This window comes from Coffea arabica, chromosome 6e, assembly GCF_036785885.1.
Source record: "Coffea arabica cultivar ET-39 chromosome 6e, Coffea Arabica ET-39 HiFi, whole genome shotgun sequence".
In the NCBI taxonomy this organism is placed as follows: domain Eukaryota; kingdom Viridiplantae; phylum Streptophyta; class Magnoliopsida; order Gentianales; family Rubiaceae; genus Coffea; species Coffea arabica.
In genome coordinates this window covers 62183588-62198350 of record NC_092321.1, presented here as the reverse complement: position 1 = coordinate 62198350, position 14763 = coordinate 62183588, and the positions used below count along the sequence as shown (strand labels likewise).

At 36.3% G+C, this 14763-nt stretch overlaps 2 protein-coding genes and 1 long non-coding RNA gene across 4 annotated transcripts; 1 reads left to right on the top strand and 2 right to left on the bottom strand.

Annotated features, from left to right (window-relative positions):
- Positions 1 to 196: 196 nt before the first annotated feature.
- Positions 197 to 1295, top strand: LOC140009698 (uncharacterized). The gene is made up of 2 exons (XR_011817215.1): positions 197 to 681; positions 773 to 1295. It is a non-coding gene; the product is annotated as an uncharacterized lncRNA (long non-coding RNA).
- LOC113697147 (5'-adenylylsulfate reductase-like 5) lies at positions 1265 to 7049 on the bottom strand. 2 transcript variants are annotated; one of them, XM_027216625.2, is made up of 4 exons: positions 6660 to 7049; positions 2713 to 2894; positions 2177 to 2301; positions 1265 to 1927 (listed from the first exon to the last, which is right to left on the bottom strand). In XM_027216625.2, exons 1-4 carry the CDS (start codon positions 6855 to 6857, stop codon positions 1521 to 1523), a joined length of 912 nt encoding a protein of 303 aa, XP_027072426.1. In that variant the 5' UTR covers positions 6858 to 7049; the 3' UTR covers positions 1265 to 1520. The 2 variants fall into 2 exon arrangements, with proteins under 2 accessions (XP_027072426.1, XP_071912041.1); XM_072055940.1 differs by lacking the exon at positions 6660 to 7049 and adding an exon at positions 6180 to 6646.
- Positions 7050 to 8586: 1537 nt separating this feature from the next.
- LOC113694508 (5'-adenylylsulfate reductase-like 5) lies at positions 8587 to 14166 on the bottom strand. Its single transcript, XM_027213329.2, has 4 exons — positions 13753 to 14166; positions 10669 to 10850; positions 9690 to 9814; positions 8587 to 9274 (listed from the first exon to the last, which is right to left on the bottom strand). Exons 1-4 carry the CDS (start codon positions 13936 to 13938, stop codon positions 8838 to 8840), a joined length of 930 nt encoding a protein of 309 aa, XP_027069130.1. The 5' UTR covers positions 13939 to 14166; the 3' UTR covers positions 8587 to 8837.
- Between the last annotated feature and the right edge of the window lie 597 nt (positions 14167 to 14763).

Below are 14763 nucleotides of genomic sequence, written 5' to 3'. Positions count from 1 at the left end.
TCATGGTCCCAACGGGTCCTACCTTAAAGAAACCCCCTTTCCTTTGATTAGGCTACTGGATATTTTTATCAATTTCCTGATTTCTTTGTTCCTATAGGCTATTTAGCTTTAGTGCCATTCGCCAGTTTGGTAGTGTCATTAACACTTTGTCTGCTGATTTCATATTCTAATAATTTTCTCTTCATCTCATCCATAAAAGTAGTAGAAGCTTCAAGATGGAGACTTGTTCTTCCACGAGAGATTCCCATTTAATTTCGCTCCCATTTTTCTGCAATAAAAAAATGAGAAAAAAGTGGCGATTGCTTGGGAGAGTTTGCTTGGGATGATGCTGACTCTGGGAGGTCACCTATAGGGAAAAAAAATATATAGACAAAGAAAGGGAAGGGGATGATGAATCATGAAAGTGAAAGTGAAACTTCATACGTGTACAACTGTCCATGAGGAGGTACCATTATTGGATTTTAGCTATCTATCTATCTGTCTCAATGTGCAGTATCCTGCATTGATTTTCCAAGCCATATAATGTTCAACTAACGCACAGCCCCACAAGGAGTTGCATTTTTGTCAAAATTTTAACACAAGGGGTTACAAATTTTTCTCAAAATTTGAAGTGCAATGGTTACCATATGGGCCAATAAATTATTATGTCTACTCAGTTTAGTACCTTGATCAGGAGCTTGAGTATGTGCTTTTTCTTATTCTGCTAATTTTCGCTAGTGTTTCCTGTTTGCTTCTTGGTTTTGTTGTGTTAATACGCGACTTGCATCTCCAGATTTGTCTCTTTCTTTTTCAAAGAAAAGCATAGGAGGAGGAGATGTTTCTGAGAACATTGCAGGCTGTCACAGAACACGGAAGATTCAATGTCGTCATTTTCCTGCAGCAGCATGCTATTAACAGGCCGTCCGTGAGGGCTTCAGGTAAAATTCCTACGTACCTGGTGTGACCATGTAAGAGAAGGTGAAAGGTTGTCAATGGTGAAGCGTGGAGCCACGACCAAGCGCCTACTAAACGATGCAAAGGAAAAGGACCACCACAGCCTCCAACTGCTGCCTATGTTAAAGCAAGACTGAAAGGGAAATGCTGAGGACATGGCTCATTAAAGCTCAAGCACATTGTCCAGTAAAAGTTTCCTCCGTAGCCAACAAATGACAATCAACAGTCTCATCGATTTATAGTGCTATCCTGTCGTATTAGCATATAGAGAATTGCAGACTAATGTGCCATCAACAATGGGAATGGAACTCATCTTCCAAAGTCTGAAAAATGGATACAAAAGTGTTTCTTTACCATTGTCATGTTTCACGACTCTACCATATTAAAATGTTTCTTTCAACATAATTTACATAGCTATTTCTGATTTACAAGGCCATCCATCCACTCCCACCTTGCTCACAACTTTGGGATGGTGGTTAGATGAAAACAAAAGACAAAGTAACTCTTACCTATAAAACCTTTTGGTGTCACTCTATAGAGTTTATGAATATTTTCACAGTAAAAGTGAGATCAAATTTACCTCAAGATCACAATTTAGATAGCGAAGTTTCACCCAAGGAGACGGAAGCGAAAGACGAAGCGAACACTCTTGCATTGCTTGCACCCAGGTGGAAATTCCTGTGATTACACAATCTAATCTTGGTCCAAACTCTCTTGAAATCAGTCATCCCTAAGATTTCGCTTGTCCCTCCAAAAATTTCCAAATTCAAATGGGGGCGGAAAGATACCCAGAGATTTCTTGAATGAAAAAGAAATTTTGGGCACACGTACACCATCACTCGTAAAGAAAGGAATAACACAGAGAAAAATAAGTAGGGCTCTCTTGTCAACGTTTCCTTTGCAGATGACCCACATCGCGATACCACCATGGACTTTCCACCACTTCCTGAATTGCCAGACTGATCCACAGCAATGTATTGAACTGGTTCATGTCCTAGCATTTTTACAAAACCAGGTGATGAGCAAAAACAATTGCAACAGACACAGTAATCCAAATTCCATCCTCAGATGCATGAGGAAAGGACTAATTGCTCATAACAGCAGGCCTTAATGTCAATTAATAGCGTTATAAGGAACTGGAACAGGCAAAATAAGCTATCTATGCACTTTTCACCACCAAATGATTCATAAAAGGAAAATGGACAGATCAGTGACAGACCGACTTTGTACGGAAAAGGCATACCAGTGGTTTTCTTGTAAAATTTGATAAGGGAGTCTAGATCTTTAGAACCTCGAAAACGGGTCCTGGACTTTTGGCTCACAATTATTATAGCTGGTAAGCTATGTATGCCATATCTTGAAAACAAGCTGTAAAGAAATCCACAACAGCAAGTGAGCAAACAGGAAAAACTTAAAATGACAGGTTATTTTAAAAAGAAAATACTTAAACATAAGCTTGGAAAATAAACAGATATCGCCACAAGATTACACCATCTAACTTCATGCAAAATTTAAGCTCTCACAGTAATAGTCTATATTTAGGCAGGTACAGTACAGTTCAACTATAATTTTCCCTTCTTTTTTTTTCTTCTCATTTTTGCTTTTAAAAGCAATATACAAGTAGCAAAATGTTAATTGGAATGGCAGTAATTGCTTAGGCTAGTTTTTACTTGTCAAAATCATACTCCGTTACAGCTATTGGAAAATCAAGCTGATCTTCTGTAACTTAAGTGTAATACCTAGGAGTATATCATGAAGGCAAAGTAACTTCAAATTTACCTTGGCACGGTTGAAGATTGTTCAACGGCTAAATGATCAATTTCAGGATACAAGGAACCCAAGACTTCAAAGGCTGAAAGGGCATCCTGTGAAAATGGACACCAGGAGGCATAGAAAAGCACAGCAGTATATGTGTTCCCTGATTTGGAACTTAGGGCTCTCTCGCGGGAGTCTCCATTCATCTTAAATGCACCAACATCGTAATGTTATAATTATAGTACAAGTTTTGACTTATCAAAGAACAAGGGTCAAAGTAATAAATTTTCGGTAAGACATTATAGGTATTACAGGACCAGTATAGTCAGTGCAGTATAAGGAAAATTTTCAACTGTTACTCCAGCTGAGACCATAACTAACATATAATAGTACGTAATGAATCCCTGAAAATTTGGTATCACTGATATTTGTATTTTCCCCTAGATATACTGAATTAGGATAAGGAAAATTTCCACAGATAAAGTCTGTGGTCTTGAAATTGAATGCAGAAGAGTTGGTATCAGAACAAACCAATAACCAATCAGATTCTTAAGGTCAACTATACTTTCTTTTACTGGAGCTTGATCTAACAGATTTGGACGCAGACTATTTGTCAACACTTTTAAGTAACTGCATCTATGTCATAAGACAAATGCATAGTCGTGGACTCATCCTATATTTATGGAATGATGAAATGCCCCAAAAGGGACAAAAAAATATGCAGAGCTGATTTTGCGAGAGTAACCGAAAATGCATATTATGCGACAAACCATAATACTAAAATGACAATCAAACAAGACCCTGCATGCTTCACAACAAGAAGGACAAATTCCCAAAGACTATAGAACGAAAAAGATGGAGTCCGGCGAAAATAAGAAAATCTAGCTTAAGAAAGGCAGGTTAAGGCCCCATGAGAGTTGTTTCATCATAAGCAAGTTCCCTTTTTCGTTCTCTGTATAATATTGTTTCTTCAACTTAAATTTACTATATTTACTTTTCATGCCAAGTATACCCTGAACCACAACTATCCTTCAGGAATGTTGACTTCACTTGTAGCAGAAAATCACCAATATGCAGTTAGATTTCTGATATCACAATTCTGAAAGCCCTGCTTCAGATTAGCCCACTGATCTGCACATCCGCCAGAAGTATTACAGCTCCTAAAAGAAGTGAACAAGAATCCAATTTTGCTTTTGTAAACTGCTCGTCACATGCTTAGAAAACCTGAGACCTAGGCTCGTGTTAACATATTAGCCCCAAAGTAATTGTAACCTCAGTCAACAGATCATTTGAAAAACTACACATGAACAATGTCACAGAGAAAAAATGAAAAAAAGTCCACATTTTTCTTTCAGACAAACAGACTTATTTTACAGTTAGAAACTAGAATTCTCTTGATAACTGCAATTGCAAACAGACTATAGATCCAGATTTTCTTTCTACAAGGGAAATTCCAAAATTTAAATAATTGCTTTATGTGGAAATAGTTAGATTCGTCTTTGCATGTCCAATTCTGGCAAGGGCAACACCTAAACCGAGTTGAGGATAAAAAATTTTCCATGGTCCCACCTTTGACTTTGTAAACCCTGAACTAGCTAAATCAATTTCTATGTTGTATACCACATATCCAAGAAATTTCTCTTAAATGCCCCAAATAAATTAAATATGTGCAGATGATTCAAAATAAAGAAGAAAGAAAATCCATTACCAAAGGAGGAAAGGATAGTCTATGAAAGATGCTATTCTGACAACTATAACCAATGGGTGACAGGTTTGCACAAAAGCACAACTTTGAGGAGCTTTATCCACAACTTTTTATCAGAAACAGTTACCAAGTAGGTATTCATCAAGTAGACTAAAATCAAAAGGAATCATGCACCAGATAAAAATTATTGTCAACATTAACTTATCATTAGAAAATTCTTCATTCTAGACAACTTTTAAACATCTATAGATCTGGTTTCATTCAGAAGACAAATTCTGATTTTGGAGTCTTATACTTTAGTTTTTCTCCAGTATCATACAATATCCCTCATTTTCTAATTTTGCATCTTTAATTAATCTTCTACCATTTGGAGACATCATCATCCAGTAAAGAGTAAACATCTTCTACTATTTGGAGACAACGGTAGTGATAACATCGGTTCCTTTTTAGGGTAAATTTATACCTCTTTGTTGTTTCCTTGTATTTCTTTCTTTTTGGCATTGCAATTTATGTTCATTGTCTTGGTTTCACCACTGGGAACAATGTCAATTAATTCACCTTATGATCAATATGCAACCTTAACATCTTGATTGTTAAAGCCAAACTCATATATAGAATAGGATCATGTGTCCAAAACACAAGAAACTTAATAAGCCAGTACAGATACACGCAGCCTCAGGGCTGGGCACCGGAGAAAATAGCCAACCAGCACATGCAGATATGAAGTTGTTTGGAGAAATCCTATCCTAAAGCATAAAGAACCACAGGAGTTTGAAAAAACACTGGATTTTTTTGGTCATACTCATTTCTAGATATAGCAGTGATCTTAAACATATCCCTTACATCTAGTTAGCTATTCCACATCTAGTTCATCCACAGTGAGAAATGTTGTCTAGGGCTTTGGAAATGAGAAACCAACCAAAAGAAATAGATAAGAAGATTCCTCTTAAAGGTACCTTTCAGCAAAGTGCCTCTTTAAACATAAGGAATATATAAGGTTACAAGACCTCATTATATTAAGCTGTTATTCAACGAGAACTTTGACCCAAGCCTATGCAGCAACAAATGCTAAAATGACATATCTAAACAAGTGCTTTTTGTTTAAACAATTTTGTTCTCTTTCATATGAAGGGCTGGGAGTGTTCAATATATGAGCAAAATAGATTCTTTGACAACACAACCATTTATAAAGGCTTAGTTCAATGTGTCTTAAATGTTAAGCCCGGTACAAAAGATCTGGGCAGACTGTCCTGAACAAAGTTCCTTCAGATCCAAATTCAGGTGCTCGTTCAACTAACTATTGAGATGCAGCTTTGGATGTTTAACTCATTTTCTTCCTTATGGACTGAAAGTATATCCGCGCAATGTGAATAGAAGAAAGGAAAAAAAAATCCTAAATTAAGTCTTAGTCTGTTTGTAAAGAATACTTTCACTCAGATCATATTCAACAAGAAAAGTTTGACAGCTTCAGGCTTCAGGCCAAAGTATACAAGCTAAACTTGGAAAATTTGCATCAAACATCAAAAATCCATTCTTTCCCTTCCACTTTAATCAAAGTTTTCTGCAGCAGTTAACATGGAAAATTTTCTAAGTTCGACCTTTATGGGACAATAACATAACGCAGCATAAGCAAAAGGCAACAAGTCAATTAGAATATTTCATTGGGGACAAGAAACATCATTTGATGACCATCTAAATAAACTATTCGTACAAACATTAGAGCGAACAAGGGCTCTACCTAAAGAGAATCGCCCATGGAAAGTCGAAAAATAAGGTAGATACCAACCTCCTCAAAAGCCAAAAAAAGGTTCATCCCTTGCTTTAGAATTTGAATGCTACAACTTTGAACATTTTGATTGTAAACAACAACATATTCAAATACACACCCACACACACTCGTTTTAAGGTTCACCAAACAGTCAACATATTTATTCCCAAATTCCTTTCCCAAGCACCACAAACAGTAGAACAGAACTAAAGACTGATTTTCAGTCAGATAAATGCAAGATTTACCCCCCCCCCCCCCCCCAAAAAAAAAAAGAGCTAACGAAACATAACTAAAAGTAAGAAAAACGAAAAAGGAATGCACTTGAAAAGACAGGAAAAAGTCAGGAAAACATTACCAATGTAAGTGTAAAGCACTCAAATGCCCAAAAAAAAGACCCAAAAAAATGAAAATAGAATTTAAAAAGGCTGAAATTCAAAAAACCCTGTTAGACAAATTTCAATGGAGGATAAGGAAACGGACAAAAGAACAAAAAATTACCTCAACGGGGAAGTTGGGACGGTAATAGGAAAGATGGCACTGAGAAAGCAGATGAGTAAGAAAAGGAGGGTTGGATTGGGGTGAAGGAGAACGGCACATAGCTGGCGACGAAGATGATGAGGCGACAGCGCATGAACGACAAACTCCATAGCAAATGCATATCCAAAGGAGCATCGCAAGTCTCAGAAACACCACCATTTTCAGCAAAAAGTTTCCAACTTTTTTCGATTTTCTCTTTTGGGTTTGGGGGAGAAGGGAGAGGGGAGTGTGCTGGCCTCGAAAATTTAGTCCCAATTCTCAACGTCGAAGAAGAAGAAGAAGACAAGGACAAAAGGGAGCATAAAGCAAGAAAGAGTAGCAAAGTGTAGCAGCTTTCTCCCATTCCCTCCCTCCCTCCCACGGTAGCCAAAGTTTGAAGCAATTTTCCCTTTTTTGCGTCCAAATCGCCTTTTTTTTTTTTTTGCCTTTTTATTTCTCCCAATTTCAAATTTTTTAGCTGTAGTATTAGTGAATAAAGTTCGATTTTATCACACTATTTTACTAACTCAAAAATTGATGATATAATAAAATTTAGACCACATGATTTATAACACTGGATCTATGCAAGTTTTTACCTGAATAAATAGGTAACTAGCAACTGTTTGGATAATATTATTTGAAATAATTACTATAATATTTTTTATGATATGATATATGTGAGATAAAAATGTAATTAAAAATATAAAAAGATGAATTTAAAAATATATTTAGAATGTAAGCGAAATATTATTTTGAAAAATGGGGTATCCAAATAGTATTTATTCTGAGCTGATTTTCTTCCAAAAAAGAAAAAATGAGAAAGAAAAGTCTGCCAAGTGGGATGGATGGATGGGATTCTAGATGGCCAGGTCAACCACGTCTCAAATGTCCACCTCATTCAATAATATCCACCTCATTCAATAATATCCTCTTAAATAAATAAATAATTATAAACAGCTGCCAAACAAGTGCTCAGACAAGACCAAAGTGTTTCTTTATCGTCATCTGCACTGCAAGTTCCTTTCTTTGTGCAGTGTCCAAAACTCCAGTTTATGCCAACTTTAAAGCTGCTTTCGTCGGACATCCCATTCTAGCCTCCTTCACCTTTAATGTTTTAAAACTCGGACCGTTAATTAAATTGATGAGGTGTTCGAGTCGAGATTCAATCGATCGGATCGATTCAACCCCGATTCAATGAATTTTTTTAAAAATAATTTATATAAATATATATGCACAAAATAAGGCGTGCATTGGACTAATTTAAGACTTTATATAATAAAAATTTTAATATTTTCAAAGAACTTGAATTTTTACAAATAAATTTTTTAAATTATAAGTTTAAACAAATAAATTTCATCTCAATCTTAATTGAATTTATCAAAAAATAATGTTAAATCCAACTCAAAAATATCACAATATTTTGAAATTATACAAAATTCACGTATATGAGAATTAAACATTGTGAGTTTAAATTTTAATCCAAATTTTTGATATTTAGATATTGCAACTTAAAAAAAAAAAGAAGTTTTGAATTTGGAGGAAGTCAAGAAAATAGAAAATAAAAATACAAACTTGATAAGAGGCAAAAAATGAAAAGAAAATAAGTGAATGTGGCATTTAATAATTAATTTTTAGGGTTAAGGAAAACATATTCTTTTTTGAAATTTTTTTTTTTAATTTAATAGACAAAAACAAAAAAATCGCCGGTTCAATGGTTCAATCCAATTCGCACGGTTCAATCCGATTTTTATGTATAATCAACCCAAAGCATGAATCGAACCGGAGCCAAGGCCAGTTCGCGATCCATGACAAAAAGCTAAAAGCAGAATTCATACACATTTCACATGCACGCGCAGAATTTGAAAGAGAGACAAAATATTAATCAGAGTCTGTCATAGCAACCTGCTGCTTCACATTGAAATGGCTTCTTATAACACAACAAATATACACATTATCTCTGTTGATTTGCATATACAAGGATGTTCGGTCCATCGTTTGTTTTCCCATGACAGCGAGAAATGGACAAAAATCCAGGATGGAATACAACTCAGATAACAAAACTTCCCCTATAACAAAACTAAAAGCTTCTTCCACTGTTTCCGCTTTGCAAGTATCAGATGCTAGAGTTACATGATGACCATCAGGATATGTGCTACAGTTTTATCCTTTCTTTGCCCAGATTTCCTGGAGCATTGACGTTTCACCTAAAGAGACTGAAGCCAGAGAGGACGCCCACACTCTGGCATTCCTTGCACTCTGGTGGAAGTTCCTGTTTTTGCAAATTCTCAGCTTGGACCAAGCCCTCTTCACATCAATCATCTGAAGAATGCGCCCCAAGACTTGGCTCGTCTCCCCGAAAATTTCCATATTCAGATGAGGCCGGTACGATGCCCATACATCTTCGAGACGGTATAGAACGGTTGGCATTACATATACCAGCACACGCAAAATTAGGAACAATACAGAGAATATTAAGTAGGGTTCCCTAGTAACCATCTCGCGATTGGATGACCCCATCCATGATTGCACGATCAACTTCGGACTTGTTACAGAGCTGCCAGACTGGTTTGCAGCAACGTATTGAACTGGTTCACTTCCTACACGCAAAACAATAAGATGAAGATCAACAATAAACATATTTTAGTTGCCCCTGCAAAATAATATCTGTATTGACTGCCCACCCAAGGAGTTCAACAAATTTACAATATTATCACAAGACCTAAAAATAATAGATAGAATTGCTCAAAGAAGATCAGAACGCATTCCTTCCAAATTAGCTATTAAACCATGATACAATCATAAAACCACCATTCCAAATTAACAGTATACTTGGTCATGAGGACAAGATCCACGGGAGCATGGAATTCAGCATTAAAAAGCATTAGACAGCCAAGTATATGATTTCAGGGTAGCAAATTTAATGTAAAGAGAAGAGATTTATATGCTACAAAAGTTCCCGGCAGAATCACAATGCATCCAGGGTATACAGACAAATAAACTAGAAAGTCATACCAGTGGTTTGCTTGTAGAATTCAACAAGAGAGTCAAGATCCTTGGAACCATAAAACCGCGTTCTTGACTTTTGTTTCACCATTACTATAGCTGGTAAGCTATGTATGCCAAATCTGGAAAACAAGCTGAAACAATAACCACAAAAAGCAGTTCAGTAGACTATAAAAACAAATGTCCATGGGATCTCTAAGAGGTTCCAAAAGCAAACGAGAAACATAGGCTCAGAGTCTTAGCAAATCAGAACACAAGCTTGAATATATAAAGCGAACATAAGCTCAGAGTCTTAACAATCAGACCACAAGCTTGAATAAATAACATTCTAAAAAATTCTCAGCCTACACAATTCTTTTGACTATGTCACATAGACTATAATGTGAGTACTTATTCATGAGCGCATATTTGAAGAAACTTCATTCATTCCTGTCCTGTATATCTCCCTTCCTGTGTACAGCGAGAACAGTTATTTCACTGGTCAAAAGACAAACACTAGGAGGCGCCAGCATGCTGAACATGCACTGTTTTGGTGTCCTTCTGCTCATCAATACTAGGATATCCCAGAAGAACACTTAAATTTGTGTTGAGTACATCTTAGTAGGATTTCATTTTTTCTTGGTAGAGCAACAAGGCCGACTTCAAGTCAACTTGATGTTTGCCCAAATCCAACAGATATTACCATACTAGCACCGAAGCCATATCTAGGGGGCGGCACAATTGCTTCATGGTTGAATGAAGAACCCATGTAGCAATTGCTAGAATGGTCTTTCTTTTGGTTGGTGCTCAATAATCCTCTCCTTTCGAGGAAGAGACTCAAAGCACTTATATGGCAGAAAAGAGACCAAGTGTGGCAAAACTTCTATGAATGGATGTTGTTAAAAGTGATTGTTCTGGTATAGCAAGTAGGAATAATGCTTTCTTCTTCCTTTGGACAAGGGTCAAAGGACATCTAGCTGTGATGAACAGAGAAAAATCAGCTTCTTACCTTGGCGTGGCTGAAGATTGTTCTACTGCTAAATGTTCAATGTGTGGATACATGGAACTTAACACTTCAAATGTCATATAAGCTCTCTGCGAAAACGGACACCAAGAAGCGTAAAACAGCACAGCAGCATAGCTGTTTCTTGCTTTAGAAGAAAGAACTCTCTCAAGCAAGTTGCCATTAACCTGAAAAATTATGACATATAGTTATTCTTTAGTATAAAATTATTTGAGAAAGAAACTGTAATGGAACATGCAAATTCAATTTTAAGGACTGCCAAGAAACCATATAATGACTTTCTTCTTAATGCAACATACTGCAGAGGACGCTGTGCTGTCAGTAATGGGCTCTAGCATTTGCTCTATTCCGTATATTACGAAATGCACCATCTTTTCGTGCATTAACCTAACCTTTTCCCAGTCACACATTAATGTATGACATATTGCAGCCCAAAGAGAGAGACGGACTTGTTTTCAGTAGAAATTTAGAATGTACGGTATAAGTAAACTTGAAATAATACAGACTAAACTGCTGAAATAATACTCAGTCAACAAGACAAGGAAAGGGGTCTGCTAGTTTAGTTCCAAAAACAGTGTAAAAGGAAGACCACAAGAAAATGCGACATGCCAACCACAGATTATAAAGGCTGTAATAGAGGCAGCAGCTACAAATCGTTCAATGAGAACTATATTCTCCAGAACCCCAAAATCAGAATAAATATTTTATTACCGGCAATATCTAGTAATATACCACCCCATATATGGACATACTGACATATAAGAGAAGCGTTGCGTAATTAGGTATTGTACAACTCATTTTAAGGCATGCTCTGCAAGTTATTCATGCTGTTTTTACACAAGTATTTTGAATGCTGTTATCACAATATTCCCACAAATACATACTCATCCATATATAATAACGGCAAAGTAGCGGGTATCATGTTCTATCTTACCAGAAATATACTGCTAATTATTAAGTAATCTCTTCTACATATTTGCACCAAAAATATTCCAGAAATCAAGTATTTCCAGATGTATCATTGAGTTTTTACATGCATATGGGTGTCAAAATTCTTCAGAGACCAATCTAAATATCAGTCAAAAACATCATTGCTGTACAAGTAATAGTCCTTTTTAAGGCTAGTGCATGTATGACCATCCAGTCTTCTTTTGGAATAATGTGAAAAGACATATTAATGACATTAATGCTATTTCAGACAGAGACAGGTACAGGTGACTGGCATGGGTGCAGGTGCAAGTGTCAGGTTAATAACTTTCTAAAATCAGGACACTAACACTGCCAGAGAGTCAAACTACAGTACAGGATATAACAACCTCATATGCCCCATTAGGTTTTGGATAATGTTCGTTGTCTAAGTATTCAGAAATGTTTTTGTACACCATATACATCTAAATCGAATAAAGATGTCCAGATAACTCTTTTCACATACTAGAACAGGTTATCTTTACCAGGGGTAATTGATTTTCATATGAAAGTCCTGGCAAAAGTAATACTCAATTTTTTTTGATATGTTTCTTGAAATCTTAGAAGTCAATAGAGATTTCACTGAAAGTCAAAATATCCCTTTAGATTTTGACAGTCTTGGACACTCTATTCCATGCCCACAACTGCATCGTGTGCTGGATGCGAAAGTCTATCAGGATGTATATTCAGTCATCAATAGTTATAACAGCTCTAAGCACTACTAGCCGTCAAATCTTTACTGGCCCCTTTGTACAATACCTGCCCCAAAACAAGCTTAAATTTCCATCTTTACTTCCTCTTAATACAAAAAAAGCTTTTCTCTTGTTACCCTGTTGGCCAATAATCTAATCTCTTTGAAAATAGAGCCAATTCTTAATATATTCCTAAAAGGGTTAGTATAAGTGGAGTCAGAGTGCTCAAGTAAAGGCATAGGATTGGCAAAGCTGATGCTAAGTCAATTACTATACTTTCATCCCTGATAAATAATAACTTCATAACATGCTAAGAAGTTTTGAAAACCAGGAAAATAAAATGAACATCCTCAAATAATGACTGAACAACTAAATGAAAGATGCTGCACAAAAATGCGATCATCCTCTCAGAGTGAAAATTAGCACGTGAATGCTTAAGACCTGTGATTTTGAAACACCAACATGTGGTAAACATTCTTAAACTGATTCCCTCTTTTGTTCACTTATGCAAATCACTGTCTGATAGTTTTCACCTTTTACTTTCCATGGAACTTTGGGCAACAAATCCACAAATCCAAGCCTAGACAGATTACAGATGACACAAACTCTAATATATAAATCACGTGAGTGAACACATTTCTTCTTCTTCTTCTTTCGGTTGGTAGAAGATCCACATTTAAATAAGCCACAGACAAAATCTTAGTAGCACAAGCACCCTAGACTAACGTTTTAGCATTCAAGCTACTTAGTTGGATAAAAGCAAATGCCAACCGGAACCATTAATCACGTTCAGAATCTATGCCTTGTAAAGACTATTTTTTTTTCCCAAGCTGTGCGATGTGGCCAATTATGCATATCTTCTGATTCTATACAACCAGGGGTTAGCACTAAATACATAGTACTTTGGTACAGCCAAAACAGGGGGGAAAAAAAGAAGCCACCTTGGCTCCAAATTTCGTCATTTGTGGGCCAAAGTACCATAATCAGCAAATTTCCCCCAGATTCAAAGCTTTGAAATTAGGAAAGCAAATAACCAGCCCCATGGAATAAAGAAAAGAAAAGCTCAGAAGCCCTCTTGCAGAGAAAGCAAGCACAAATTCGGTGGGAATCGCTCGGAAATAACAGTCTAATACAGCGAGAGACAAAATATAGATATAAAAAAACAAAGTCAACCCGAATAACCAAAGAAATCAAGAGTGCCAAAATCCGCTATCAGAAGCAATTCAAGAGTGCGAAAAATCAAAACCCATAAATTTAGAGCAGTAAACTGGACAGCAGTGAAAGCTAAGCAGGCATAATCGTGACAGTAAATCTGATCAAACGGACAAAGAAAATAATAGTAAAAAATAAATAAATAAGGAATCTTGAGAGCAGAAATAAGAACGTAAAAAGAGGGGGAAGAGAATCTTACATGGAGAGGGGAGTTAGGAAGGAAGGAAGGAGGGCACTGAGAGGTGAGGGCGTGAAGACTGGAAAATGGTCGAGAATGGGAAGCAGCAGGGCAGACAGGATGCGATGAAGAAGATGCAAGGGGGGTTGGAACCCAAGAAAGCAAACAGATGGAGCAGATGATCAATCTCAAACGTCCCATCTTCATCGATTTCACCAACACCACCACCACCACCAAGGAACAGAAGGAGAAGAAGAAGATAGATGACAGATGATGAGAAAAAACAGAAAAAAAAAAAAAACCAAAAATAGAGGTGGAACCTGAGAGAGACAAATTTTGGGCAGTTGGTCTGTATATGGAGAAAGAAAAGACCACGATAACAACTCCTTCCTCTCTCTCTCTCTCTCTCTCTCTCTCTCTAAAACTCTAGAAAAATACTACTACGACTTTGACAACTTACACGTTTTCTCACGCTCCATTTTTGAAAGAAATTACTACTCTTCTAAATTCCATGATGATTCATTACTACGTTAATTAATACTCCACTTATATATTATATTGTCTCTAATCCGTACCTGTAGTTTTTTTCTGTATTTTTATGGTTCATTGACCACATAAAAAAAAGAAATAAAAATAAAGTAGATCAGTCAATATGACTAGTATTTTTAGTAAATTACTAAATGTTAACGTAAAGTAGGACAAAGGTTGAGAATAATATCTTTCTTTTTTTGTTTATTAAAAGCGCAAAGGGTAATTTATATATAGCTAATAAGTGCTTCGAGATGACCGCTTTGGTTTGGTACGTCATGGCGGTGGTAGGTAGGCCTGTTAATTGGGTCTAATGAGCCGGGTTTTGATGAGTTCAAACTCAACTCATTTAATTTGAATTATTTTCGGATTTCGGACTATGAGTTTCGGGTTCGTAAATGTGAAACTCATACTCAACTCACATAATATTCGGGTTGTAAGCCTTAATCGGGTTTAGCCTAAGCTCACTTATTACTCCTTAATTTTCTTAATATAATTACTATA

Bases quoted from the DNA above. Each gene is read 5' to 3' on its own strand.
- LOC113697147 (XM_027216625.2), bottom strand. From the start codon at position 6,857: ATGGTGGTGTTTCTGAGACTTGCGATGCTCCTTTGGATATGCATTTGC. The intron at 2,895-6,659 runs GTAATTTTTTGT...GGTGCATTTAAG, and splicing joins GTCCCAACTTCCCCGTTGAG to ATGAATGGAGACTCCCGCGA. The intron at 1,928-2,176 runs GTATGCCTTTTC...TAAAAATGCTAG, and splicing joins ATTTTACAAGAAAACCACTG to GACATGAACCAGTTCAATAC.
- LOC113694508 (XM_027213329.2), bottom strand. From the start codon at position 13,938: ATGAAGATGGGACGTTTGAGATTGATCATCTGCTCCATCTGTTTGCTT. The intron at 9,815-10,668 runs GTAAGAAGCTGA...TTATTGTTTCAG, and splicing joins CAATCTTCAGCCACGCCAAG to CTTGTTTTCCAGATTTGGCA. The intron at 9,275-9,689 runs GTATGACTTTCT...TTTTGCGTGTAG, and splicing joins ATTCTACAAGCAAACCACTG to GAAGTGAACCAGTTCAATAC.